Here is a 27,541-nt window from a genome sequence, read left to right on the forward strand (position 1 = left end):
GGAGTGAAAAGAATGAACGCATGTTCCCGAGCTCCTGATATTAATCTTTAGAGTTTGCCTACTTTGTGTGCGTTTATGCAAAGATACCACACACGTTTACTACCGTAAAGTCAGAGTGTTCTGAATCCTGTGCCATGTTTTTACTGACACCCTGGGGCGAGCACAATCTCCTGATCAGCCCAATAGTTCAAACTTCCCTACAAGGAGTGTCTTATGGTCAGAGTCCTTCAGGTCAAGTGTATGTGAAGGACTACCATGAAGCCCTACTCCTGTCAAGTTCCTCTGGAGTTAAGGTCGAGCTCCTTAACACCTTTCGCTAGGACCTTGGCTTACTCCTCTCTTGGAGGTTCGAGGAGGTGGATGTCCTCAGTATTGAGGCAATCCCACTTCAATTCTGCCCAATCCTTTTCTGACAAGGTGACATGGAGTCTTTGCCTTCTAGATGGTTTTCAGTTGAAACAAAGTCCATGGCGGCCTTTGGGTAGGTGTTTTTATAGGCCTGTCATAACTTTTTGTTGTGTGATATGACCCCAGAAATAATTGAGATAAGCGATATTATTGTCATTTTAAAGACCATTTTATGCCACTGAATATATAATCATAATGTTACAGCATAATAATGCAAGAAGGCCTACACATTTCCAAGGGACAACAAACTTTTAATTTTCAAGAATATTTAGATCATGGAAATTAAGTATCAATAAATTAGATACCTTAAAAAAACGATTAAATAGTCAAACATTTTCTAACAAAAAGTGCAAATTAAAAAGTACAAAAAAAGACAAATGCACAAAGAACTTATATGGAATTTTATTTATACAATTTGCATAGGAAACTTTTTTGTAGAAGCATTTTTTTAATTTAAAAAACACCTCATGACTACACCGTGTTATAAACAAGAAGCTGCATAAGACAGGTGCAAATGGAATGTAAAAAAAAAAAAAAAAAAACAACAACATGTTGACATTATTTTTTAAGTAAATATAATGGCCGATATATTGCACTACCAAAAATTATTGAGGTCATATTTTATCTTAAGTCGATATATTGATTATTTTATATTGATTATTGCGACAGGCCTATCTTTTTATAGAGAAATTATTCTAAAAGCAGTGCAGTACAATCTATGACAATGAACTTATTTAGAAATTTAAAAGCAAAGCTCTTCAAGGTAAACTCAACATTGGCATGACACTTGCCAGAAATGTATGTATATATATATATATATATATATATATATATATATAAATGTATATATATAAATGTATATATATATATATATATGTATATGCGCTCTTAAAGAAAAATATTCGAAGAATATTTTGCTATTGTTCCAAGTTATGAAAAATACATAAAATCATCAAATAAAGAGATGCTTTTCCAAAGCATTTTATAAAGAAAACCATAAACATTTGATTAAAATAGAACACTAGACCAGTTAGTTTTTGATCAGAGAGAAAACAAGCCTTTCATTTAATTCAGGATTCTCCAAAACATAGCCCTAAAAATCTAAATTCTGAGAATTAAATGACTCTTCCTAATCAAGATGAACAAGAATAGACCCATATTAAAAGGGTCATTAACTGAGAAATCAAAATTCCCTTGATCTTTTGGCATATAAGAAGTCATTTATACTATAAAAACATCCTGTAAGCTTCTGAACTCAAAAACTCGTTAGTCTTAAAACAGCTTATATTGAAGTCAATCTGCCAAAATGTGCCACTTTATGACATAATAGTGTGGCTAAACACCGCAGAAGATCCACGCCTGCTTCTACATCACTTCCTGCTTAAACTCACCCACCAATTAGCGCATGTATTGTAAATAACTGGAAGCAAATGCAGGTCTATGTAGAAACCAAACGATAAAGATGGTTTCAAAGACAAGACACTGTTCAGTGCCAAGTAGTGGAAGAAATTGTGGAAGAACTTTATTTTTACAGAAGTTCCAGACCGTTTCGGTACGAGCTTGGTCCTTTGTTCACATAATTTGATACAGCATTTTCAGAAAGATTGAAACTAAAAGGCAATGCTGTGCTAGTCTATATTGGACCCTACAGTAATGTTGCATCACACAAGTATAACCGTTTTTATTAAGTGGTCACTATTGCTTGGTCTGTTATTACAGATCGTTTGATATGTACCAAGTATTTAAGTTCTTAACCTAAATCCTAGCAGTGTCCATCTATGAAGGATGTAGGCTGTCAAACAAACACAACTGTTAGCCAATCATAGTAATGGGCATTTACTTATGAGTCTACAATCTGTCACGCATATTCCAACAGAGCGTTCCGATGAGGGGGGTCAAAACAGGACAGACAATAGGCCATTACTTCTAAGTTTTTTGATGTAAAAATGTTGATAACATAAGTGGACTTCAGAGAACAGTACAGAAAAAAAAGGCACTTCATAAACCCTTTAAAGGAAAGAAGTGATTCTTCTGCTGCTTTGTGAATGTGAGAATATAAACCACTCAAAGACCAAATGCAAATCAAAACATTTACGTTTAAAACGCTGACTTTATTTACATAAAACATTAAAACAAGAGGAAAAAAATCCAACATACACAGACAAAAAAAGAGACACAAACAACGACTGCAGAGTCGAGTATATTTAGTGCTCACTGGATATTCACTGTGGTGCATCTGCAGCTGTGAAGATGAACATCAGTTTGGTGCATCATAAAGAGCTTCCAGATTTTCCACAGCAGGACAGATGGTGGATGGGTTTAGAAGATGTCATTATCTCAGGACATGTTTAACGTTCTTCATTAGTTGGTGAATGATTGGACTCAAAGGACTTTTCTCTCAAATTAACTTTCCAACAGACAGAGAAAGAGACGGCAAAACAGATCCAAGATCACTGTGTTGGGCAAGCGTTAGCATTTGTGCTAGCATCTGGCTTTTCGGGCAAAGCATTAGGAATCTGCCACCAGTCGTCTACTGGTGCTGCATCTGATGCAGTGGCTGAGCTGGAACTGGTATCTAAAATAAAAACAGCAGACAGAGAGTAAGGGACCTAAGTCAAGTCACATTTATTTCTACAGCACTTTATATTGTACAAATAGTGTCAAAGCAGCTTCACAGTAATAAATAGGGTTGATATGAATATTGACACAGTTGTCTTCTGTATAGATGCTTTACAAACTAAATAAATGAATTTTACATCAGCACCGTTATTTTCCTGTTCATATTTGTTTTCTCATTCAGTAATGGCAGTGCAATTAAAAGAGTCTTTTAAACCCCAACTAGCCAAACCAAAAGATCTCCAACTCCATCAGGTGAGAGTAGTGAAGAAACTAGGCACCAATGTATTAGGGCTGCATGATACTGGATATATGGATAATGAATAGTGGTCGACCAATATTGTTTTTTTTTTTTACAGCTGAGGTCGATGCCAATATCTTGGAAAGCAGGGGGTGGATAGCCGATATAATCTATTTTTTATTAATATTTAAGAACTTTGAAATAATTTGACAAGATTAAAAAAGATTTATGTTTAAAATAATCATACCTATACTTTAGATGACAAAGTATTTTTCACAAATGAATAAATATGTAATAAAAATATAATTAAAAAGGAAGTAAACACTGTAACCAACAGAGCACTGGGAAGATTGTGTGCATTGGGAATAATATTTTTTCAAATAAAGCCAGGGTAACACTCATTTTACATAGAGCACACAGAAAATGATGAATATGACAGTGGCCAAATGCATAAGTGTTCAGTGAGTGAAAATATATTTATGCTAAACTCATTCTTAGCCTCCAACTCACACACTGGCGAGTAAAATTAGCCATAGGCTAATATTGGACATTATTTAGTCGCCTAGAGTAAAGATTTAGTTGCATATGCAAGTGATTTACTCGCATGGTAGAGAGCTGCTAAGTGAAAAAACAAGAGCCCTTTAAGAGAAAAGCTCTCATTTGGGGGGGTGGGGGGGGTTTCAGCTCTTGAAATCTGGAGACCACAACCATGAAGGCTTGTTGGAAGACAGTGCAAGTGCCAAATTATAATGAAACGCCTTCAGAATGAACAACCAGAGGACAAATATCACAGACGATTATGCTTAATAAATCCTGAGACGCAGTAATTATGATCATGATTAAAATACGATTCATCATGCAGCCCTACGTTGTCCTAACCAGACAAGATTTGAGTGACAAACAGTTTCTAAATCCACAAGGGAAATTTCTCCATGATACCACACTCACGGCCAATCAGAAAGTATTGGATTTGGGAGCTTCACATTGCGGCCAGTTAAACACTGTCCTGAAAGCACTGGAGTGTGTGAAAAACACCACCCATAACACCTCACACGTGCATTTACCCTCATCATCACTGTCTGAAGAATCCACGATGGGCTCGGCCGGCATATGGGAAACATCTAACATGAAAACACTAGTAACTGATCTGTGTGTTACTGTATGAGACACTGCATGAGACGCAGCGCTCACATACCTGGCACCGTCCCAAGACTGGAGTTATCGAAGAACTGTGTGGGATGGTTGAGGCCGATGGGAACTTTGGAGCGCACGTCAAAGAACTTGCTCTTCGGAGAGTCCAGGAACGTCCTCTTCGGGGAGTTGACTTCAGTCTCTGTCAGAGGAGGATGGCGTTTGGTCGGGGTGCATGGAGCGTCTCGCTTGCACTCCTTCATCTTGTACGCTCGCCGCTTCCATTTGTTGATCTCCTCCTGCTGCTTGCTCACCAGACTACATAAGGAACAGTTCAAAGATGTTTGATTCATGGCCTTCTGCCACTTATTTATAGACAGAGGGGAGACTTTTTAAGACCAAAAGAAAATTGAAGGAATAAACTGAATGGAACAATACTTCAGTACATCTCTAAAAGTAAAACTTTTAATCACACAGCAAAAAAAGTGATGTTCTCCCTCAGTATTAGTCTTATTTTTCAGCGCAAATGTCTAAAGATTCTTAAATCAAGGAACATTTACTATAACACAAGTCTTGTTTTACGAGAAATGCATAAAAAAATTAGTTTGATTAAAACAAGACCAAATATCTGCTAATGGGTTCAGAGAAATCAACTTTATCCAAAGGGAAAATAAGTTTTCATTTCCCACTGACAGATATTTGTTCTTGTTTTAGCATAAACTTAAATTTAGCACAGTTTCACAGAAAACAAGACTTAATTTGTTAATTTTGCATCTCAATGAATCTTGATTTAAAGATGTGAAGAGAAGACCAAAATGAACAGAGACCAAAATATTAAGATTTATAATATTACATTTTTGCAATACATTAAACATTTAATGCCATAATTTTATGAATGCAAGTCTTTCTACTCTGGAAAATAAATAAATAATATTAAGGCCTTAATTGTGGAAGGGTGAATAAAGACTCAGACCCTTTTAAAATCCACAAAAAACCTTAAGACAGGAAATAATTAAAAGGGACAGATCTGAACCTGCATGAAAGGGGTCAATGTCAAAAACACAAGTGCAGGCCACAGCAGATATGAAGTGATGTTTCAGTGTGGTTACCCCTCAAACTGAGTGTTCTTCTTCTGCAGCTCCTCCATCTTCTCTTTGAGGGACGTGACCGCTCTGGAGCTTGAGCCCAATTTAATGTCAAACTCACCGCCATCTGTGACTGTAGAAGACATTTACACGGAGCAAATGGTGAAAAATTAACTCGAGAGATGTGCACAAATCATTTATAAAGTCACAACAACACATTCTCGATTCATGTTCTTGCTCTTATTGTTAATGATTCATCACTGAAAAAAAAGGAAAATAAAGATAAAAGAAAAAAAAGAGTGTGTCTCCATGAGCTTTCAAGATGCTCTTCAACCCTAACCTAACTCATCCAATCACTGGAAGCCAGTTGTGCTCCGTAATCAGTAATTTGTGAAATCAATCCCACATTGACTAATCAAACTGTCTTACATGACTGTTCATCGTCCTGCTGCATTTTCCTCAGGGTCTCTTTCAGCTTGCGGATGACATCGGCTCTGTGCTCCAGCATAGAGCTCATCTGTGCAATTCTAGAATAAAACGGTCACAGAAACATTTTAAACTCACTCTTCCCAGACTAAACTGTACATCAGTGGAGTAAGAGGCTAATAACCAGGCTTATTTCAGCAGTGCGATGGCACACATACTCGTTCTCATGACTTGTTGTGACTGCAATGTGATCCAGCTCCATTTTGACAAGTTTGTCTTTAAGGGCGGCAAGCTCAGAGGCTCCTGGGGTCATGCTGCTTTTAGCCAGAACCTGCAGGAAAACCAAGCATGATTTGCACTCTGAGAGAATCGAAAACTGCATTCTGTCACAAAATGAACATCACATTATATTCAGTATAGGGGTGTGCACACAGAGTCAAATATTCAATCTGTAATTTTTATTTGAAAAATAAAAACACTATTCAAATGTTAACTGGATGTTGCCTTGCTGGCTGTAAATGCAGGGAATATATGATAAATCCTAAGCACACAAACTAAAAGTCAGTTATAACTAAATGCACTGGGTGGTGCTGTGGAGTGTGTTTTGATTGTATTTGATTACAGAATGTTGTCATCTGCCTCGCAATTTAGAATTATTTGATCAAAATGATCTTACAAAATGCAATTACTTTTGATCAAATGAATCAGTGAAACTCAGTTTCACCCCCACAATGAGAAAATCCCATGAAATCCAAACACCAGTAGACTGAGGAATTTTTTTTTGATACATTTACACACATTTTCAACTAAAAGAAAACAGAGATATAACAACATTTTTGTGAACGTGTATAATGCCTAATAAGCTTGTTCAGAAATGGTGACAAAAACGTTAAATTATCTCTCTCGTTAAAAACGTCATTTAAATAAATATTTAATATTAGTTTTTTCATTTATTTTTTATGAGCCCAAATATTCAAATACAATATTTCTGAAATGCCCATCCCCAATTCAGTTTTCAATTAGGAAAAATAAAAATATGGTGCTGGTGAACGAAAATGTGCTGCATGGCTCTCAGCATGTTTCTACGGAATATAGATCTTCTGTTTTATAGACTCAAACTTCAAGCATTTAATGACCAGCACAAACTCCAAGTATCAATAAACTATTAACCAACCTCTGACTCTTTAAGTTTGTCTTTTAAGCTCTGGATGAGGGCTTCTTTTTCTTTTAGTTGGCCACAGAGTTCCTGAAGCTGAAGATTTGAGGTATCAGCCTGGACCTTCAGTTCCTTCATCTGCTCCTGAATATCCAAACAACAAAGACGACAAACAACATCTCTAAGTCTGGATGCCTTTAAAAACAACACGTTCCGTAACACTGTCACTGTGTTGATGGCAGAGTTTATGTACTAAATGACTGGAAAAGTCCTGCATCACCATAAGAAATGCATTGTTTTAGTCAGAAGCTCTAGTTATATACATATATAAAAAAAATTAGGAGGTTAAAAAGAATAGAAAATGCATAGATAAATCACTCAAAATAAAATGCACTTAGTAAACGGTGTGATTTTTATTTCCTGCTGACTTTAAGCCTTCATAACATTGCTGCTCTCCATACCTCCATCTGTTTCTGGGTTTGCTGCAGCTGCATTGACAGACGCTGATTGTCCTGCAGAAGTTCAGTCTCAGTTTTGGGCAGGGTGCCATGTTGAGCTTGAAGCAGAGTTATAGTCTCTCTTCTCTGATCCTTCAGCCGCTGCTCAGACTCGGCAGAGGACAATTTGAGGGGCGAAATCGCAGAGTCACATTTATTCAACAGAGCCTGTTGACAAGCACTTATGGTCAGAAAAGGTGCGAAAAACAAACACAAAACCATTTACAAACATATGCATTGCTTACAAAATAAAACGCATTGAGACACTCTGCCGCTTTGGTACGCCGAGCGATTTGTCGCTCATGCAGCTGTACAATAGCAGCGGTCTGAGGAGATCTGAGTAGAGATCTGAGCTCCTCCAGCGCACGAGTCCTGTGCTGACGCTCCTCTGACACCATCACTTCATGTTTGGCTAAACCGTCCTCCAGAACCTTTAGACCAGCCTCCAGTTTCTGATCCACACACACACACACATATATAAAAGATACGTTAATACCACAAAGTGACTTTGAAACATAGTTAATATTTCAAGTTTGATGTTAGCTTGATAGCTGGTAGCTTCATATGAAAAAATGGGAAATGAGGCAGCTGTGCCAACTGTCTCCAAACTCGGATAAACTCTTCCTTAGTCCAAAGCAGGCCAACTGGGGCTTGAGGAGTGGTCATGAACAAAGGTGTTCGGCAGGTCAGAAATCCCTGGCTGTTGGCCCTGAGGAAGCCCTGATGAAGCTCACTCAGACCCCAGAAGTGACAGTGGAAACGCCTCTAACCCTGGGATGCAGTAGCATCCTCACTTCTGGCCCGATGGTGAAAACATGGCTAGTGTTTATAAACAATAAACATGATCACACCTGCAAGTACTCCTGACGTCTTTCTAACAGACGTGACCGTCTCTGATCCCAGAGCTGCTGGAAGTCGTCTTGGAGTGACCGGAAAGACTGTGATGGAGTCTGAGCCATGAGCATGAGCAGGTCCTGCAGTCGAGACTCCTCAAACGAGGCCACGTCACGCTGCACCTCCGTCTCAAAGTGTGTCTTGTAGCGCTGCGCCAGTCTCCTGTACGCCTCCTATAATGGTTTGTCCTTCTGTGAGTATTTCTTAATTTTGCAAAACATCCACTGTTGTGATTCGTGTCTCTGCTGACTCTTACCGCAATCTTGATCAGCACGTGGTTCAGTCTGGTTGTTTTCTTGGTGTGTTTGTCGTGGACCATTCTCTGATCCTTTGGAATGAATGGCACCAGCTGAAAGATCACAGCCCATTCTTCGCGGTTCACATCAGATAAAGCGTTAGTGGGACGGTCGATGATCTGCTGGAGCTTCACAAATGCCGCCTTCACATGGAAGAAAAACCTCAAATTAGACTATTGAAAAGGATCAAAGAGTCTTGAGAAGACCACACACACACACACAGTCAACATCAGCATTTACCTGCATCTTCTCATCAGACACATCAATCTCAGGAACCAGATATCCAGATTGGTGTTTGGACTGCAGGTTACTCTGATCAGACACACTGCAGTTCACCTCAGTGAGAGACTGAAACACAATGAAACTTAGCTTAAAACAAGTTAAAGGAGCTGGTTATTCTAGGTTAGAACATGAAAAGACGACACACACCTGACTAAGGGAATGGACTTCAGATTCCAGAAGGATCTTCTGCTTTTCCAGCTGCTCTGCTTTTGTTTCAATGCGTGTTAGCTGTGGTGGAGTATGACAACAAGGTTAACAAACAGACTCACTGACCAGTGAACACCTTCCTACCACCCAAACTGCACTGGAATATGATCTAGTCACCTTACACTCTTAAAAATTAAGCTTCCTGAAGGGCGTTTTTACAGTGATGCCACAGAAGATCGATTTTTTAACCTTTCAGTGAGCAGTTCTTAAAATAACCTTTTTTTTTCTTAGTGTAAAGAACATCTTAATCTATAGAACCTTTTTCCACAAAGAACATTTGGTCCAAAAACCACTGCAGACCCACCAAAAGACCTGATTTCAGATCCAGTGTTTATGAGTGTGATTTATTAGTTCAACCACTCTTTCCAGAACATTTTAAAACCTCACCTTCTCCATTTTTCCCTCCAGTTCTTGTTTGAGTTGATCTCTCTCTTTCGTGACCTCTCTTAAAGACTCAAGGACCTGCTCAGTATGAGCCTTATTCTCCAGCTGATCCTTCATAACAGTAAGAGACTCAAGCTCCCCTGTCAACTGGTTTCTCTAAAGAAGCAACAAATTACTTTAATAAATGAGCTGCTTTCAATGCAGTGTGAGCGGTCCAAACTGAAATGACCACCATGCACCACAGAAATGAGTAACAAGCTTACCATCTCCTCACTCTTTTGAAGAGTCTGTCTCAGTTGCTCTCCCTCCTCTCTGGTCATCTTTAATGTATCCTGGAGTTCATCCTTCACTTTTGTAAGTGAGGTGAGCTTTGATTGGAGGTTTTGGATCTCTGTGTTGTGCTGGACTCGTAAAGCTGAGAGATCTTCACTTATTTGACTCAACTGAAAGTAAACAGAATAAGAGATTTCCAGTATTTAATCATTCACTAGCCTTATGTAAGGATTGTTAATCTGTGTCTAACAGCGCTCACCTGCTGCTGAAGCTGAGACTCTTTTGCAGCACTCCGCTCCATCAGTTCTGCGTTCTCATTCTGCTGTTGCTTCAGCTCCTCCTTAGTAACGTGCAGTAAATCCTGGTACATTTTAGACTATAGGAAAGAATAAAAAGTCAGTTCAGTCAGATGTGTTGTGTGGAGCTCAGATGACATTACACTGATGACATGAAGCCTCACAATCGCAGTTGCCTCCTGAAGATCTTTCCTGAGCACCACCCTCTGATTCCTCAGAGACTCCATCTCCTCAGTGAGAGCTTGAATCTGGATGAGATCACAGAAAAAACACAGAACATGAAGAACGGGTATGGTAAGGAACAGAACCGTTTTTGTTATACTTTTTATTCCATTAACAATTCTTGCTTGATGTTTTGAAGAATGTTGGCAATCAACAGTTCAAGTTTCCTTTGACTTCCATAACACATTTTTTTGTTCCATGGAAGTCAATGGAAACCAAAAATATTTGGTTAACAAAATGTCTCAAAATATCTTGGTTTCCACCGGAAAAAAAGGAATCGTGGTTTGAAACAACATGAGGTTGAGTAAAGGATAAAAAAAAAAAAAAAAAAAAAAATTGCAAGTAATTTCTGGGTTAAATGTTCCTTTAAAAACCAATTGACTGCTCATTGCAAGCTAATCATGAAAGTAATAATGAAATTCTGTGAGCAAAGCAGATGTTAATTCCCCTACTTCACCAAAAGATTCAGAGAGCCAATACAAAAATAAATTGGATATGACAGCTTCCGTTTTGATGGATTCATTTAAAAACACTGTAGAAAAAATATATATACACATTTAATTCCAACAGTACTTAACATTATACAGGGTTTCAGCAGGTTTATTGAAGATAAATAAGACTTAAGACCTTTTTTACTGAAGTGAACCAAACATAAGAGATCAATTGAAAGGGAAAGGAAAACAACATGCCAATACGGTCTCTAAGTGTAAATGTATTAACAACATTACAATGTCGAACAACACAACTTCAAACCACTTATGTATTTTACAGATCTGCCACTGGGGTCAGAAATTTTTTTCTTCAGAAAACACAAAGTTCACATCTTCATTTGACATTTCACGTAAATGTATCTTGATTTAAGGATGTTCAGATATTTGTACTGAAACGATACAAAAATAGTGGAAGAATTATACTTAATTTTTTTGACTAAGGACTTTATAAATGTAAGACTTTCTGCTCAGATTTAAGACCTTTTAAGGCTTTAAAGCTTTTGAAAGCAGGAATTTTTTTTTTAGACCTTCTCAAGACCTGCAGAAACCCTATACATACTATGTGCTTAAACGTCTCTTGAAATAACACATCACACAGACAGTTACATACCTGCTCAAGGGCTTTCTGTTTCCCTGTGGGACTCATCTGATCAGACACTTGATGTTTCTTCTGTTTGAGCTCTCCTTGGACCTGAATCAACTGAAGAGAGATTTTAATGAGTAAAAATAAAACTCTAAAGCCCTGTTCACACTTCAAGCGACATAATCCCATTCATTTCAATGGAGAGACGGTGATTTCCAGCAACACTAGCAACAGCGACCACTGGCAACCGGATGGGGCATACTACCCATGTGGTATCGACAGTACGTTTATTCAGATAAACTCTGCCTTTGTTCATGACCAGTTGGCCCGCTTTATGCCAGCTTATTCATTACCTCTCGAACACCCTGCAGGATCTCCTGAAGGTCTCCTCCCTCACTCAGAGATGTCATACTGGAGGAAGAGCCAGATGGATTACATGCAGCATCTCTCTCTGCCATCAGACGGTCTCTCTCAGCACAAGCGGACTGCAGCTCCTGTCTCAACTGCACCATCTGAAAGTGGAGAAACGTTCAACTTTAATCAGAGTCTAACTACGCTAGACAGAAGTTGATTGTATGCATTCAACTTCTGTTACCATCTCGCTCTTCTCTAATTGATCTCTCTTCAGCTGCTCTCTCTCATTTCTCATGCCCTGCAGTGTTTCCAGCAGCTGGTCTCTCTCTTGAGTCAGAGAGGCAATGTTAGCGTTAGCCATCTTCAGCTCTGCTAACTTCTCCTGCTGTTCTTTTGTCCTCTCAGAAAGTAGCTGTTCTTTCTCTGCAGAAGACGACTGAATTTCTTCTTGTAGCTGCAGCAACTGATAAAATAAAAATGATCACACAAGGGTGATTCATTAATCAGGGAATTTTTCTGATTTAATTAAAAAAAAAAAAAAAAAAGGGAGCTGTACCCAAATTAAACATTTTTGGAAACAATGCAAGATAGGCTACAGATATGAATTACAAAATCCACTTGAAGGTTGATAAAAGCCACGATGTGACGCTTAAATGTAAATCAATTTTACTTCTGAAGATTAAAAGGGACCATTCACACAATCTTCTGCTGAACACAAAATATATTTTGAGGTATGATGACAACCAAACAATTTTAGTTTCTATTGACTTCCAAAACTGTTAGGATGCCATCATTCCTCAAAATATCTTCTTCACAAACGAAAGTCAAACAGGTTTGGAATGATGAGAGTTAGTAAATATGGCAGAAGTTTATTTTTTGGGTGGCTATCCCTAGTCAAAATTAAACCTGACTGAAGAAGAATATCACCATTCACTCACCGTCTCTTCCTTCTCCTCCAGGTCTCTCCTCAGCTGGTTCTTCTCCTCTCTGTTGACCTTCAGGATCTCCAGAAGCTGCTCTCTCTCCTCAGTGACAGAAGCCAGGCTCGTCTGGACTTCCTCTAGCGTCATATTCTCCAGATCGCTGTTGTTCTTCTCAGACAGCAGACGGTCTCTCTCAGTGCAGGCCGACTGGAACTGCTCTCTCACCTGGACCAGCTAGGAATCATTGAAGAAATCAGATTTACATTCGAGACAGGAACAGAGAAGAACTACACTGAAAAGGGTCTCACGGTCTCTTCCTGTTGCTGCTGGTCTCTCTTGAGCTGCGTGTTCTCATCTGTAAGCCGCTGTAGAGTCTCCAGGAGCTGATCTCGCTCCTCAGTCACAGAGCTCATCTTCTCCATCTCTCCGGTTCTTTCAGATGCCACACGGTCTCTCTCAGCACAAACAGACTGAAGCTCTGACTTCAACTGGACCATCTGAATGAAGGGAATACTTCATTAAAATGAAAATGAAAGCCAGAGAGGATTAACCCACCCATAGGAACTACTAACACATTCAGATGGTTTATACTTCCATAACTGTAACCGTTGGATATTTCAAAATGATTATTTGTGATGCGCAGTGATTGTAAATCTGTATGCAGATGCATAGAAGCCATTTTAGGATGAGTAGCCAAGAATAAGCAATTCAATTTTCCCCTGTTGTCATTTTTACCATCTGTTCTCTCTCCTGCTGCTCTCTCCTCAGCTGCTCCACCTCGTCTCTGAGGCCCTGCAGTGTCTGCCCAAGTTGGTCTCGCTCCTCCATCAGAGAGCGGATGCTGGTCTTCATCTGCTCCATACACTCAGTTTCACTGAGTGTATTCGTGGAGCGTTCAGACAGCAGACGCTCTCGTTCACAGCACACACTCTCAAACTCCTCTCTCAGCTGCTTCATCTGTGAAGGTCAAAGCAAATGAACAGTTTGAACTTTTTGGTCTCAAGTCACCATTTTTTTTTGTAAATAACACACTCATCAACAGTTAATGTCAAACCAGAAAACCATAGTAAATGAGAACTACATGTCAATCAGTCACATGATCATGATCTACCTGAACCTGAAGCTCCTGCAGCTGTTGGCATGTGTTTTCAGAGTCCTGGAGTTTGGACTCCATTAGAGTTTGCTGAGACTCCAGCTCTTGTATGGTGTTCTGAAGATCCTTCAGCTTCTCAAGAGCTCCTCTCAACTCCTCCTGATTTTCAATCATCTGCATTTGAAAAAAAAAAGAAAAAAAAGAAAAAGGATTTATTAAAATAGGCACTTAAATGACAGACTTTTCCAAAGTCAGGAATTAAAGGGATAGTTCGCCCAATTTGCAAAATTATGTCATTAATAACTTACCCTCATGTCGTTCCAAACCCGTAAGACCTCAGTTCATCTTCGGAACACAGTTTAAGATATTTTAGATTTAGTCCGAGAGCTCTCAGTCCTTCCATTGAAACTGTGTGTACGGTCTACTGTCCATGTCCAGAAAGGTAATAAAAACATCATCAAAGTAGTCCATGTGACATCAGAGGGTAAGTTAGAATATTTTGAAGCATCGAAAATACATTTTGGTCCAAAAATAGCAAAAACTACGACTTTATTCAGCATTGTCTTCTCTTCTGTGTCTGTTGTTAGACAGTTCAAAACAAAGCAGTTTGACATATCCGGTTCGCAAAGGAATCATTCGATGTAACCGGATCTTTTTGATCCAGTTCACCAATTGAACTGAATCGTTTTAAACAGTTCGCGTCTCCAATACGCATTAATCCACAAATGACTTTGTCAGACACGTCCGATTCGAGAACCGAGGAGCTGATGATACTGCGCATGTGTGATTCAGCGTGAAGCAATCCGACACACAGAGCATCTGAACCGAACTGATTCTTTTGGTGATTGATTCTGAACTGATTCTGTGCTAATGTTATGAGCCCAGGTAAACCGAAGGCTTGCAATGAACGCCAATGACGCCATTACGTCGAGTGCAAAAGAACCGGTGAACCGTTTTCTTCAACCGGTTCTTGACTCGTAAACGAGTCATTATCTGGCACGGCTCGGTGTTCATCTCTCTCTTCACAGCAGTTCAGTCAGTGTACTGTTTGAGCACATACTCCGGGATATTGGTTTGTTTTAACTCAGAGGGAGTGTCAGCCGCATTAAACGAGTTAACAGCTTAAGTCATTTGTGGATTAATGCGTATTGGAGACGCGAACCATTTAAAACGATTCAGTTCAATTGGTGAACTGGTTCAAAAAGATCCGGTTACATCGAATGATTCATTCGCGAACCGGATATGACAAACTGCTTTGTTTTGAACTGTCTTACAACAGACACGAAGAGAAGACAATGCTGAATAATGTCGTAGTTTTTGCTATTTTTGGACCAAAATGTATTTTCGATGCTTCAAAAAATTCTAACTGACCCTCTGATGTCACATGGACTACTTTGATTATGTTTTTATTACCTTTCTGGACATGGACAGTATACCGTACACACAGTTTCAATGGAGGGACTAAGAGCTCTCGGACTAAATCTAAAATATCTTAAACTGTGTTCCGAAGATAAATGGAGGTCTCACTGGTTTGGAACGACATGAGGGTAAGTCATTAATGACATAATTTTCCTTTTTGGGTGAACTATCCCTTTAAATTCATCAAATGTTTCAGTAAAGACTTTTGAATTTTGCAAAGATTTCTATTTCAAATAAATGTTGTTCTTTTGAACTTTCTATTCAAAGAATGTTGAAAAATTAAATTTATTATGATTTCCTCAAATGATGCAGCACAACTGTTTTCATCATTGATAATCAGAAATGTTTCTTGAGCAGCAAATCAGCATATTAGAATGATTTCTGAAATATCGTTTGACACTGAAGACTGGAGTAATGATGCTGAAAATTCAGTTTTGAACAGGAATAAATTACATTTTACCATCTACACATAGAAAATTTTATTTTACAATATTACCATTTTACTGCATTTCTGATCAAATAAATGCAGACTTGGTGAGCAGATCTCAAATGAAATGAAATTATAGAAGAATACCAATAACAGTATTTGTGCTCAAGTGGAGGAAAACCGGTTTCTCATGTTCTTTTCAGAAGCACTTCCATCTCACCATTTCTACATTCTCCTGTAGATCAGATTTTAACTGGTTCCTCTCCTCATTCACAGTGTCCAGCTCCTCTTGAAGCTGCTGCATCTGTGAGACAATTTACACCATGATTATGAAAACCATGATTATCAGTATCCAATAGTGTTAAATACTTCATTACTGTACTTTAGTATTATAAGGGGGATCTGTACTTTATTCAATTACATTTTAAAATGACCACTTGTACTTTTACTTGATTACATTTCTGAAGAAATGTAATCAAGTAAAAGCACAAGTACTCCTTAATTTTATTTCAACTTGAAAAGTACCCATTACATTTAAGCATTTTTTTATCTTGCAAAGATTAAATATGGTAAATGGCAACTCAAATGTGTGCGTCTGACATGAACTAATGGAGTTTTCATGCATCAAGCACAGACATTTCAGCTTCAGTTATAACTTTCATCAGATAAATGTCTGGTATCAAAGGTTGGTCATCAAATGTGAAAAATCATTCAGGTAGCAAAGTTTATTAATTATTTCTGTAGCTGTCTGTATAATATATTGGCTGAATGCACAAGCACAAATAAAATCAAAAATGAGAATTTAAATGCAATTCACATTTTTTGTTGGAATATTTCCTTTAAATTAAATGTTACTGAATGTGTTATACACTTGCATTATATGCAGAGACGAGGATTTTTTTTCTCTAAAACTCTTAGTTGTGTTCATCTGGAAAAAAAAAAAAGTCATATACATATGGGACGGCATGTAAAGGGACTTTTTGAATTCCACTGTGCTGCACTGTATTGTTGTTGTATGCACAAGACAGATGTTTGACCGATGCCATTGCATGTTTTGTTTTCACCCTTTAACCAAACCTTTGTTTCTCTATCTGAAAAAAAAACATTATCCTTTGTATTGAGAAGATGCTGAAATATGATTTTTTTTTGGCCAAATGCTTGTACTTGGGAGTAAAATTGTATCTGTATTTTCACTCGAGTATAATTTGAGTACTTTTTACACCCCTGTCAGTATCAGCTTGTGAAGGTCTCTGATTACCTGCTGGAGGAGTTCATCATGCTGTGTGTCTGTCTGTGAGCCGCTGTGTTCCTGCTGAACCTGCATAAGCTGAAAAAACACTTCCTATATTCACACACCTCACGTTATCATTTATACACCACTATAAAACTCTACTGCTGAATTCAGCCTTTACCATCCCATTAGTGTCTTCAAGGTCACTCTTGAGATGGTCTCTCTCTTCTCTCAGGCCCTGTAGAATTTCTTGGAGCTGCTCACGCTCTTCAGTTATTAAGCTGATAGTGTGTCGCAGCTTCTCCATCTCATCTGGGTCTCTCTGAACTTCCTCCATCTTCTCAGACAAAAGCACATCTCTCTCTCCACGAACAGACTCCAGCTCTGCACTCAACTGCTCCGACTGACACATGGTAAAAACAGTGTTAAATCACTCCATCTGGCAGTTAGTGGAACTGTGTGTAGTGATGAGTGCGAACGGACCTTCTGTGTGGCCTCCTCTAATGACGTGAGCAGTGTGCTCTTCTCCTGTGTGACGTGCTGGAGATCTGTCTGGATGTTCTGGAGCCGTTCTGACATCTCTGTGAGCTTTTGGCTCAGTTCTGCTTCCTTCAGCTGAGCATCAACCAGATCACTCTCCATCTTCAGCAGCTGGTCCTGAGCTTTAGACGTCTCATCTTTCAGTCTCTGATGGTCTTCATTCACACTGGCCTGAGCGGATATCAAAGTGTCTCTCTCCTCTCTTACAGAACGCAGCTCTTCTGACAGATCACACACCTGAGAAACATCAAATATATTCATAAGGCTTAGGACCAACATCACATGAAGCTAATTTCAGATCTTCAGCTTATGTCCCACCTGTTGAGAGGTCTCTTGAAGGTCCAATGTCAACTGTTTTCTCTGTTCTAATAAAGTCTCAAGCTCTTCCTTGAGTGTCTGAATCTGCAGAATGTGTTACACCATAAGAGACAGTGATTAAAAGGCACAAACACTCACATCCTTGTAGAATAAAAAATAAAAAAGTCATAGTCACAACCTGCTGAAGCGGAGAATTGTTCTCCTCACTGGAATCTTCTTGTTCTTGGTTCAAATGCTGTTCCTGCAACTCTGCCTGAGCCTGCAGAATCTGAAACAAAACCTTTCACTTATTTAACTTGCATTATGGAGTTCACTGGATTTACAAAACAAAAACACACCCGTCACACACATACATAAAAAAAAAAACTATTTCAAGTAGTGGAGACTGAAATGAAAAAACGGTTTTAATATTTACTGTAAAGACATGTATATTTAATGAAACTCACTGGTGAGAATAATCAGAATTACGAACAAACTAAAAAGAAAAATGTCAATGCATGACTCAACTAATGTAAAAAATTATTCTTGAGGTTTTGTGAAATTTAACCTGAGATCGATCCGTTTTAATGAACAACTCGATTATTCTTCTCACCGTCTCATTTTTCTTTTCTAGTTGTGTTTTGATCTGAATGTTGTCTCTCTCCAGCTCCCGTAGTCTCTCTTGAAGCTGATCTCGTTCTTGTGTTAAAGATGTGACTTCTGCTTTCATCTTCTCCATCACATCAGACTGCTCATGGTGGTTAGAGCTCTCAGAGAGCAGAGGCTCCTTCTCACAAACAGCAGCGCTGAGCTCTTCTGTTAGCTGCTTTATATGCAAGAAAACATGACACACTTTAATATGGAGCATTTAAAGAACAGCCATAACTACTGATAGATGTTTGTGGATGCATCTACTGCCGTTTAGAAAAAAACATCTCTACAGCAAATTCTACATGTCAAACTGCTCTGTCACCTGATCTTGTAGTTTCTCTAGCTGTCCATCTTTACAGTTCTTCTGGTCCTCATAATGTTCGACCTTCTGAACTCTCTGTGATTCCAGGTTGTGTAGTCTTCCCCGAAGCTCCTTCACCTTCTCCTGAGCATCTCTCAGTTCTGCTTGAGTCTCAATCATCTGCAGAGAACAAAAAAAAAAAAGAATTTAAAAAAAGGTCTGATGTCGGCTGATATCATCATGTTTGTCATGCCTTCAGGAATAAATGCTCACCATCTCCACATTTTCCTCCATGTCACTCTTGAGCTGGTCTCTCTCTTCTCTCAGGCCCTGTAGAATTTCTTGGAGCTGCTCACGCTCTTCAGTTATTGAGCTGATAGTGTGTCGCAGCTTCTCCATCTCATCTGGGTCTCTCTGAACTTCCTCCATCTTCTCAGACAAAAGCACATCTCTCTCTCCACGAACAGACTCCAGCTCTGCACTCAACTGCTCCGACTGACACATGGTAAAAACAGTGTTAAATCACTCCATCTGGCAGTTAGTGGAACTGTGTGTAGTGATGAGTGCGAACGGACCTTCTGTGTGGCCTCCTCTAATGACGTGAGCAGTGTGCTCTTCTCCTGTGTGACGTGCTGGAGATCTGTCTGGATGTTCTGGAGCCGTTCTGACATCTCTGTGAGCTGTTGGCTCAGTTCTGCTTCCTTCAGCTGAGCATCAACCAGATCACTCTCCATCTTCAGCAGCTGGTCCTGAGCTTTAGACATCTCATCTTTCAGTCTCTGATGGTCTCCATTCACACTGGCCTGAGCGGATATCAAAGTGTCTCTCTCCTCGCTTACAGAATGCAGCTCTTCTGACAGACCACACACCTGAGAAAGCATAATGGATGAGACTAAGCCTTGTACAAGCAAAGAAAGTTAGCAAAGATGATGTCATGCAGTTCCTCTAACCTGTCTCTGCAATTCATCCACTTTAACAGGAAGTGATTCCATCTGCTCCATCTTAGTCTGCAAACATCTCTCAGTCTCATGACTCTGATCAAGCTCCTTACGCAAGTCGCAGACAGTTTTCTCCAACACAAGATTATCGGTCAGATCTGCGAAAGCGAAAAAGAGTGAACATCAAAAGTAACAAAATTACTTTTTATAATTGACATAAAACAGTAACTGAAACACTCCAGGTACCAACTGGTTTAATCTTAAAAGAATAGTTCCCAGAAACATAATTCTGCCATCACTGACTCACCCTCGTCTATTCAAAATAGTGATGGGCATTTTTGCATTTTCAGCACTTTGCTAGTGGGAATAATCAGATAAATACCCATTTAACTAACATCTTCGTTTTCCCCACAGCCTTATACTCTATTTTAGGGATATGCCGGTATCAAATTTTCCTGTTGCGATTAATTGCTCATGCTTTTATCACGGTATACGGTGATGAAATACAATACAATATTTATTTATAAAGCACATTTAAAAACAACCAAGGCTGACCAAAGTGCTGTACATAGCAGAGAATAAAATGCAGAGCAGTACAGGACAAAAGAAACACCTGAAAAAATAAAACAAAAAGAAAAAATAAGCAGTAATCGTATCAGAATCAATGAGCATAAAAAGCAAGAGAAAACAAAAAAAATTAAGAAATTAAGTCTCAAAAAGGGGTCATAATATAGTATAACAGGTTAAATAAACTTTTTATAACAAAAATAACTGAACATTTATTTAAAATTAAGCAATACAGAAAAAGATAAAAGTTTTACACTGATTAAAGTGCAAAAGAACTATAAAGACCAATAGTTATCACTTTACAATAAGACCTCATTAGTTTATTAATTCACAATGAGCAACAGCTACATTTGCTACAGAAGTTATTAATCTTTGTTTAAAAAAATACAAGTCTTAATTTATATCAACTCATTAAATACAGTTGCAACTTTTGATTATAACAATTGGAATATATAAGATTAATGAATGTTCAGAAGAATTTTTCATTGGCAGTTTATGTTAACTAATGAATTAATGTCAAGTCACCTTTATTTATATAGCGCTTCAAACAAAATACACTGCATCAAAGCAACTAAAAAATCTCACGTGTTCCCCCATGTGCTTCTCATGCGTGCTGGTTTACATCGGAGCACACAAGCGTCTTTCAAGCAGCATACAGCGGTGTTGCACATTTTGACCAGCTGATGGGAATAGTATTCTTAAAATGCATTCCAAATTCTGAATAATTTGTAATATATAATTATTCACGGTACATAGAAGTGCCCACGTTAAAATTGTGCATATTAATTACCTGCTATATCTCATTACCGAATACTAGGCTTTTCACGATACATTTTGCTGGACGATAAATTGTCCAAGAAATTGCGATAAACGATAATATTGTCGTTCTAAGACCAGTTTAAACGAATATAATGAAAATGGCATAATAACGCATACAGCTTTTCAAAGATCAATAAACTTTTATTTTATGGCAGATTCAGAGCAAGAAATACCAACATGTTGACTTTGTGTGGCTTAAAATTAATTAATCTTGTGTTATATTATGTTTATATGCCAGTTGAGGATGCTCATATTGTCCGTTTAACCGTGACCCTAAAGTAAACATTTTGACCGATGAAGGGGCCGTTCACATATCACGTCTTTTGGGTGCTCAAGTTCGTTTTTTCAAATGTGGTATGCACGCTCATTATGGAAGAGACGCGGTGCGACGCTCTTGTTTTTTCCAGGCTCGTTAACTCACTGGGTGCGTTGACACACGCAACCACACGTCTACATACATATTTAGCTGAGCAAGCCAAATAAAGCGAGCGAAAAGTAGGCCGATTTCGACAAAGGGCAACAAAGTTACTTGCAAAATATTCTACGCGGTATTAAAAAAAAGCAGTAGTGCAAGTACAATGATGTATCGCTTGCGACGCAAACATCCACAAGCAAATGAAAGGCACTTCCCAAAGCTGATCTCTCTAATGAGACGTTATCGGTTTATTCTCGGGACTTCTGTGCCATCGGAGAGGGTGTTTTCTGCCACGGGCTGTCCACAGGCTGCGCTCCAGACTAACCCCACATCATGACATGCTACATTTTTTTAATAAAAATTTTAAAAAAGAAATTATCGCGGCAGAAAAAAATGAGTTAATTTTTTTTATCGTGCGATTAATTGAAAATACCCTAACTCCCCCCTCAAATTAAAAGAATCCCCCTCATAACAGCCAACTAAAGGGGGAATTCACCCAATTTTCCACCACAAAATTAAGACCTTGCAAATAAAATTTACTTTTATTATATAAAATATTTCACTGTATTTCCTGAACAAAGTGATTCCAGGCATCACTGTGGCCTTTCAAATCAAGTTTCACTTTATTTCATCGGTCTGGAAGGCATCCTGTCTAACACTAACAAATCAGATCTCACATACAGCCCAAAAGATTTTTCAAGAATTTTCATGATTGATCATTGCCGTCACGTCCAAGTACTCAAACAAATCTTATGGGTTTGAACTAGGGATGTGCACATCTTCAGACCACAAAGATATTACATTTCATCATTTTGTCCAACCACTGAAATTCAGATAAAGCACAGAGACACAGTACAAGTAATCCATAAGAATTTAGTATTTTCAACAAAACTCAATGGTTCTTGCACATCAAGCACACATTGTTGCAATTCCATTTACTGTATCTAATGTGCTTTATGGAGATGCATGGATCATTGTTTGTGTGAATTATGTGAATAAAAGCCTAAATTAAATCTGTTTGTCATAAAAAGTGATTCAGTCTCTTTGGAAGACTAATGCTGTGTTCACACCAAGCGCGAATAGAGCATTAACATTTACATTAACATTTCAATGTTAAGTCAATGTAAAGATGCGTTTACGCTAGGGGTGTAACGGTACGTGTATTTGTATCGGACCGTTTCGGTACAGCGCTTTCGTTACGGTGCACGTGTGTACCGAATAACGGAATGCAATATTTTGTTTGCGGAAAAATAAGTACATTTTCGTGTTTCCAAACGAACATATTAAGTGGCGGAAGTCTCCGCGTTCAGCGCAAATCCCGCCCTGCAGCTGATTCTAAGGCTGGCGACACACTGGATGAGTGGCGCAAGCGTCTCAGCTGCGTGGCGTGTCCGTTTTTAATTCGGATCCCATGTTAACAGGTTAGAGCTTGCAGACTGCCTGCGTGAGACGCGCATCTTAGGCGCGGCTCGACCCGCGCGGAACACGCGTGCAAGCTAGAAATAGAACCGACGCCTATTTTTCACGCGACATGCAAGCATGTTGCAAGCATTTCCAGGCAAAATAGAATAGGAAAATATGTTTATATGTCATTTTGGACACAAATACATATTAATTCATGACACTTTGATGTTTGAAAGTCTATAGGTTGACAAATTCAGATATAAATGTATTTTAAAAAATAAATTAATAATCGATTTTCAAATATTGAACCCGTCAAACAGTCTATTTCGCCATCAATACTGTTGACGGTGTCCTTTATCAGTAGGCTTTATATTTATGCTCAACATGAAGTATAGATATTGTTGTCATGAAGACAAGAGCCTGGTCTGTCGGCGGTCTCCCTCTACTATGTCACCTGCAGCAGCAGCAACGCGCCAGTGCCGCGTCAGGCACGGTTCTGGTGAAGCAGGCCTACAAGCTGGGATTGGTAATGCTGCACTGTAATCATAGTTATTTATTTATATTTTTCATTATATTTTATTATCTGATATTGGTTTGAGACAGACTATTTTATTCAGTGGAGAACTTTGCAGCAGTATTTTATTTCTTATTCTATTTTTATTTTATATATATTTTATTAAAAAGTATAAAAAAAAAAAAAAAAAAAAGTGTATAGTAATAAACAACCTGCAGTTTAATGTTTGCATTTCTTTCCCTTACTGTACCGAAAATGAACCGAACCGTGACTTTAAAACCGAGGTATGTACCGAACCGTGATTTTTGCGTACCGTTACACCCCTAGTTTACGCGCGTCTGGAGGTGTCGCGGCGCGAATTCACCTCATTTGCGCGAATGACGCGAATTGAGCGTCTGGCGTGAATGGTGCTTTTGTGCATTTATGTGTTTGAAGCGCATCAATTTCGCTTCAAACTTTTGCTTTCTACACTCGTCTATTTCGCTCTAGACGTGCGAATGAATTCAAAATGTTCAAGTGGCAAACTAGATGCGAATTTGATGCTCTATTCGCGTTTGGTGTGAACACAGCATTAAGATAGAGACCTGCGCGGGAGGGATTTTCCGTCCCGCTCCCGCAATGTTTTGTCCCACTCCCACAAAAATATGTTAATTTCTCCCACTCCCGCCCGCAAATAATCAAGTTTCGTCCCGCTCCCGCCCGCAAAATCCTGCGGGTAAACGTATAAGTAGATTTGTTTTTAAATACATTGTATATTCTGCCTGCTACTCTGTTATTTTTTCACTTGCTCCCCTGTGGACTATAAATTAAAAAAAAAGAAACGGAAAATAAACAAATGTTTCGTTTTATTTGCGTTTAATTAAATGGATGAACACGAACAAGGAACTTAGAACACAGAAATACAGTAAAAAAGAAAATGTAAATAAATTATAAATAACCTATAATAATTAGGCCATATAGCCTAATAAATTATATAATAATAAACCTGGATTTATTTCATGTTCAAAGGAAAAGAAGCTTATGGGGCCTGAGCAATTCCTTCAAGCATTAAACAAAAAATATCCTTATTCCTCAATAACAAAATAGACCAATTTTAAATATTTAGCAAAAAAAAAAAAAAACTTAAAAAACCTGAATTGACAAAAAAAAAAAAACTTGTACGACTACTTATTGTGCCCATGCAGGAATAGCATGTCGTTCACTGTTGAGAGCTTCAACCGTCTCTGCTCCAGTATGCGACTGCAGATACTGAAAGCCCTGTCCGATGGTGCGCTAGCTGGAATGCAAAGTACATGGCGTGTTACTTTGCTTAATCTCGGAAATTTGTCTTTTCCACCACTGGAGGACATTATCCGGTCTGTGTGTTTCTAATCCATCCAACTTGACCTTTAAATATCTCGCTATTTCGGAATCGAATTACACTATGGTATCATCAGCATCCTCCCATTCCGCAAAGTCTATTTTATTTTATTATGAATAAAGGTTTATTTGTTTCTAGTTATTTTATTTTGTTAGACATATCCACTTTGCGGGAGTCCCGCAAATAATTTTATTTTCCCACAACCCGCACACAATAATATCTTGCCGGCCGCGTCTGCATTTACCCGTCAAATATTGTCCCGCGCCGCACTCGGTAGCGCTGGGTCCCACGGTACTCCCGCGGGAGTGCAGGTCTCTAACTTAAGATTAAGCCACTTGATTCATATGGATTTCATTAGAAATGTCTCAATGCGCCTTTTAAATCTTGAAAATTTATTAATCTGACTTTCAATGGATGAAAAAAAAAAAAAAAAAAAAAAAAATATCATTGTGAATTGTTCACAATTCAACCGTAAACAAATTTAGAGAGTACTGTACAAGCAGTCAGTTTAGATTTCACAATGACTACAGATCATGATGTCCCTCTGTATGTTCTTTACTTACTTTTTGGTACTTTTCCATCCAGAAGAGCTGTCAGTTTGGTATTCTCATCGAAAGCACCCATTAGTTCTTTCTGAAGATCCGTTTGCATCTTTTTAAAGCGAGACTTCTCCTGCTCCAGCTTGTCCTGAAGCATCTTAACCTCATCTTCCATCTTCTCATAGCCTGCAGTCAGGGTTGCCTGATTGAAGCAGAGTCACACAAAATAAACCACTACTTATGACCTGCACACCCTGATCTCACCTTGAGCTTCACTCTACTCACATCTCTCTCTTTGAGGGAGATGTTCTCACTCCGCAGGAAGGCCCATTCTTTCTTGGTATCCAAACTGACACACTCAGCATCATCAAGAGAGCGCCGTAGACGCGTCACTTCCTGGACAAGATCCTTGTCACTCTGCAGAATGCAATACAGCATAATGAATATGGAAAAAAATAATAATAATAATACAGGACATTTGTAGCCACAGGACAGCAGAGTTAATATAAAGATCTGCATATAGATCCGCTTTGAGAATCCACATCCATACGCCTCCACATTATGCCAGTTTCTAGAGTCAACATACAGTCTTGTCAATGCATAGGGGGAAAGAGAAGTGTGCAAATGTTAATAAACATTGCATAAATAGTCTCCATGGCCATACATTCTCTCCAGATGTCAGCATCAGACATTGAAAACCCAGTAATTAAAAGTAAATACACAACCAGTAAATAAAAGTGCAGTGATTCAGTGACGTACACAACTCTGTAGCTCAGTATTCAGGTCTGTCTTCTTCTGAAGCTCCGATGACATCATCGCCAAGTCAGCCTATAGAGGACAACAGTAAGTTCATACATCATCTTTGGTCTTTCAGTGCAGCAATGAGTCCATCTACAAGACATACATCAAGTGAACATGAACAGACCTTCAGCTTTTGGATCATGTCTTCTGAATGTTGTAAATCCCGCTGCAGTTTGGAGTTTTCAGCCTCCAATTCTCTCTGTATGGAGAGGATTTAAAATATTATTAAGAGCTGTCAGACATAGATTTTTTTTGAAAAACGTGTAGAGACTTCGTCTTAGCATTGGGGAAAAAAAGAATAATCCAAGTGAGAATTTCAAGTTTTAATGCTTTGATGTGATCACCTCATACTCTTTCTTGCTCTCCTGCTCTAGTTTCTCAAACTCATCTGCATCTTTTCTCTCATCAATGTCCTTCAGCAGAGCATCTTTATCTTTCTGAAGAGTGTCTTTATCTGCCTTCAGACTCTCCAGATCTTCAGTTATCAGTTGAAGCGTGTGTTTGATCGAGTCTCGTTCGGCAATAACAGCATCCTTTACAAAATAAATTTGAAAATGTCATTCAAAACCCATTTTACTACTGTAACTCGAGGCATTTCCAAATGAAAAAGTATATTTAACAGGCCAAAGAAAAATGCAGGATATTGTAGTTCACTCACTTTCTCAAATCCAAGAGCCTCACAGAACTGAATGGCCTCTTCCAGATCTTTTTTTAGCTAAACACAGAGGTTTTATTTTTTTTAAATAAATATTCACGGTCAGAAGAAATAATTTTTCAAAACCCATTACGGTTATTCAAATAGCTGTCCAACCTCAAATACATTCCAAGAGCTGCTTGTACAATAGCTGTTGTACCTGTTCACATGTGTGCTGAGAGTGCAGCAGGGCTTCTGAAGTTTGCGCCAACTCTGCCACCTTCAGTTCGAGTGAAGAGGTTTCCTCCTGAGCCTTCTGTCTCTCCTGAACCTCCACCTCCAGTCGACTCTGCAATGCCTCCATCTGTTTCTCCAGCTGAGAGATGTTCTTCTCCTCTGAAAGTGTGGCTTGAGCCTCCAGCTTGTTCTGCAACTCTGAGATCTTCAGATGGAGTTCAGTGCTCATCTCCTCTGCTCTCTGTTTGCACTGAGTTTCTGCTTCCAGCTGACGCTCTAGAGATGCTAACTTCAACGTCAGCTCGCTCGCTTGAGGCGAGTCCAAGTAATGACTCCTGAAGGAGAGGAGAGTGTCATTGTCATTGTGTCTGTTTGTTGATGAATGCATCAAGCAGATTGTTTTTTTTAATGATTGTGATATGTTGGGACCCCCTTGAAAACGAGATGACATCTCAAGAGTTTATTCTGATCAAAAAGTTCAATTCAAAGTCCACTAATGGCAAATGATGAAAACGTGATCAGACCTGTGCAATACTGTGAGTGATTTCACTGCTCCATTTATTTCTGCCCACATAAAATAATCAAATTA

The 27,541-nt window shown here is 38.7% G+C and overlaps 1 protein-coding gene across 5 annotated transcripts in view; it reads right to left on the bottom strand.

Annotated features, from left to right (window-relative positions):
* Positions 1 to 2,498: 2,498 nt before the first annotated feature.
* The window catches only part of cenpe (centromere protein E), a 29,362-nt gene continuing 4,319 nt past the window's right edge, over positions 2,499 to 27,541 (bottom strand). Inside the window, exons 16-57 of one of the 5 annotated variants that reach the window (XM_059552303.1) lie at positions 26,936 to 27,287; positions 26,740 to 26,796; positions 26,426 to 26,614; positions 26,206 to 26,280; positions 26,040 to 26,108; positions 25,566 to 25,697; positions 25,305 to 25,482; positions 19,675 to 19,820; positions 19,300 to 19,593; positions 18,998 to 19,219; positions 18,746 to 18,904; positions 18,386 to 18,595; positions 17,972 to 18,061; positions 17,794 to 17,877; positions 17,419 to 17,712; positions 17,117 to 17,338; positions 16,963 to 17,031; positions 15,925 to 16,008; positions 13,877 to 14,032; positions 13,501 to 13,722; positions 13,074 to 13,262; positions 12,781 to 12,999; positions 12,084 to 12,305; positions 11,842 to 12,000; positions 11,516 to 11,605; positions 10,357 to 10,440; positions 10,156 to 10,272; positions 9,887 to 10,066; positions 9,627 to 9,779; positions 9,180 to 9,260; positions 8,991 to 9,098; positions 8,711 to 8,893; positions 8,412 to 8,627; positions 7,806 to 8,012; positions 7,524 to 7,728; positions 7,082 to 7,215; positions 6,126 to 6,238; positions 5,911 to 6,008; positions 5,506 to 5,614; positions 4,461 to 4,714; positions 4,330 to 4,386; positions 2,499 to 2,983 (exon numbers count right to left, since the gene is read on the bottom strand). In XM_059552303.1, the coding sequence (XP_059408286.1) occupies positions 2,859 to 2,983; positions 4,330 to 4,386; positions 4,461 to 4,714; positions 5,506 to 5,614; positions 5,911 to 6,008; positions 6,126 to 6,238; positions 7,082 to 7,215; positions 7,524 to 7,728; positions 7,806 to 8,012; positions 8,412 to 8,627; positions 8,711 to 8,893; positions 8,991 to 9,098; positions 9,180 to 9,260; positions 9,627 to 9,779; positions 9,887 to 10,066; positions 10,156 to 10,272; positions 10,357 to 10,440; positions 11,516 to 11,605; positions 11,842 to 12,000; positions 12,084 to 12,305; positions 12,781 to 12,999; positions 13,074 to 13,262; positions 13,501 to 13,722; positions 13,877 to 14,032; positions 15,925 to 16,008; positions 16,963 to 17,031; positions 17,117 to 17,338; positions 17,419 to 17,712; positions 17,794 to 17,877; positions 17,972 to 18,061; positions 18,386 to 18,595; positions 18,746 to 18,904; positions 18,998 to 19,219; positions 19,300 to 19,593; positions 19,675 to 19,820; positions 25,305 to 25,482; positions 25,566 to 25,697; positions 26,040 to 26,108; positions 26,206 to 26,280; positions 26,426 to 26,614; positions 26,740 to 26,796; positions 26,936 to 27,287 (6,607 nt within the window). In that variant the 3' untranslated portion in view covers positions 2,499 to 2,858. Of the gene's footprint in view, positions 2,984 to 4,329; positions 4,387 to 4,460; positions 4,715 to 5,505; positions 5,615 to 5,910; positions 6,009 to 6,125; positions 6,239 to 7,081; positions 7,216 to 7,523; positions 7,729 to 7,805; positions 8,013 to 8,411; positions 8,628 to 8,710; positions 8,894 to 8,990; positions 9,099 to 9,179; positions 9,261 to 9,626; positions 9,780 to 9,886; positions 10,067 to 10,155; positions 10,273 to 10,356; positions 10,441 to 11,515; positions 11,606 to 11,841; positions 12,001 to 12,083; positions 12,306 to 12,780; positions 13,000 to 13,073; positions 13,263 to 13,500; positions 13,723 to 13,876; positions 14,033 to 15,924; positions 16,009 to 16,962; positions 17,032 to 17,116; positions 17,339 to 17,418; positions 17,713 to 17,793; positions 17,878 to 17,971; positions 18,062 to 18,385; positions 18,599 to 18,745; positions 18,905 to 18,997; positions 19,220 to 19,299; positions 19,594 to 19,674; positions 19,821 to 25,304; positions 25,483 to 25,565; positions 25,698 to 26,039; positions 26,109 to 26,205; positions 26,281 to 26,425; positions 26,615 to 26,739; positions 26,797 to 26,935; positions 27,288 to 27,541 lie in introns of all 5 variants that reach the window. The other 4 variants (XM_059552302.1, XM_059552305.1, XM_059552304.1 and 1 more) reach the window with 4 other exon arrangements.

This window comes from Carassius carassius, chromosome 6 (genome assembly GCF_963082965.1).
Source record: "Carassius carassius chromosome 6, fCarCar2.1, whole genome shotgun sequence".
Classification (NCBI taxonomy): Eukaryota; Metazoa; Chordata; class Actinopteri; order Cypriniformes; family Cyprinidae; genus Carassius; species Carassius carassius.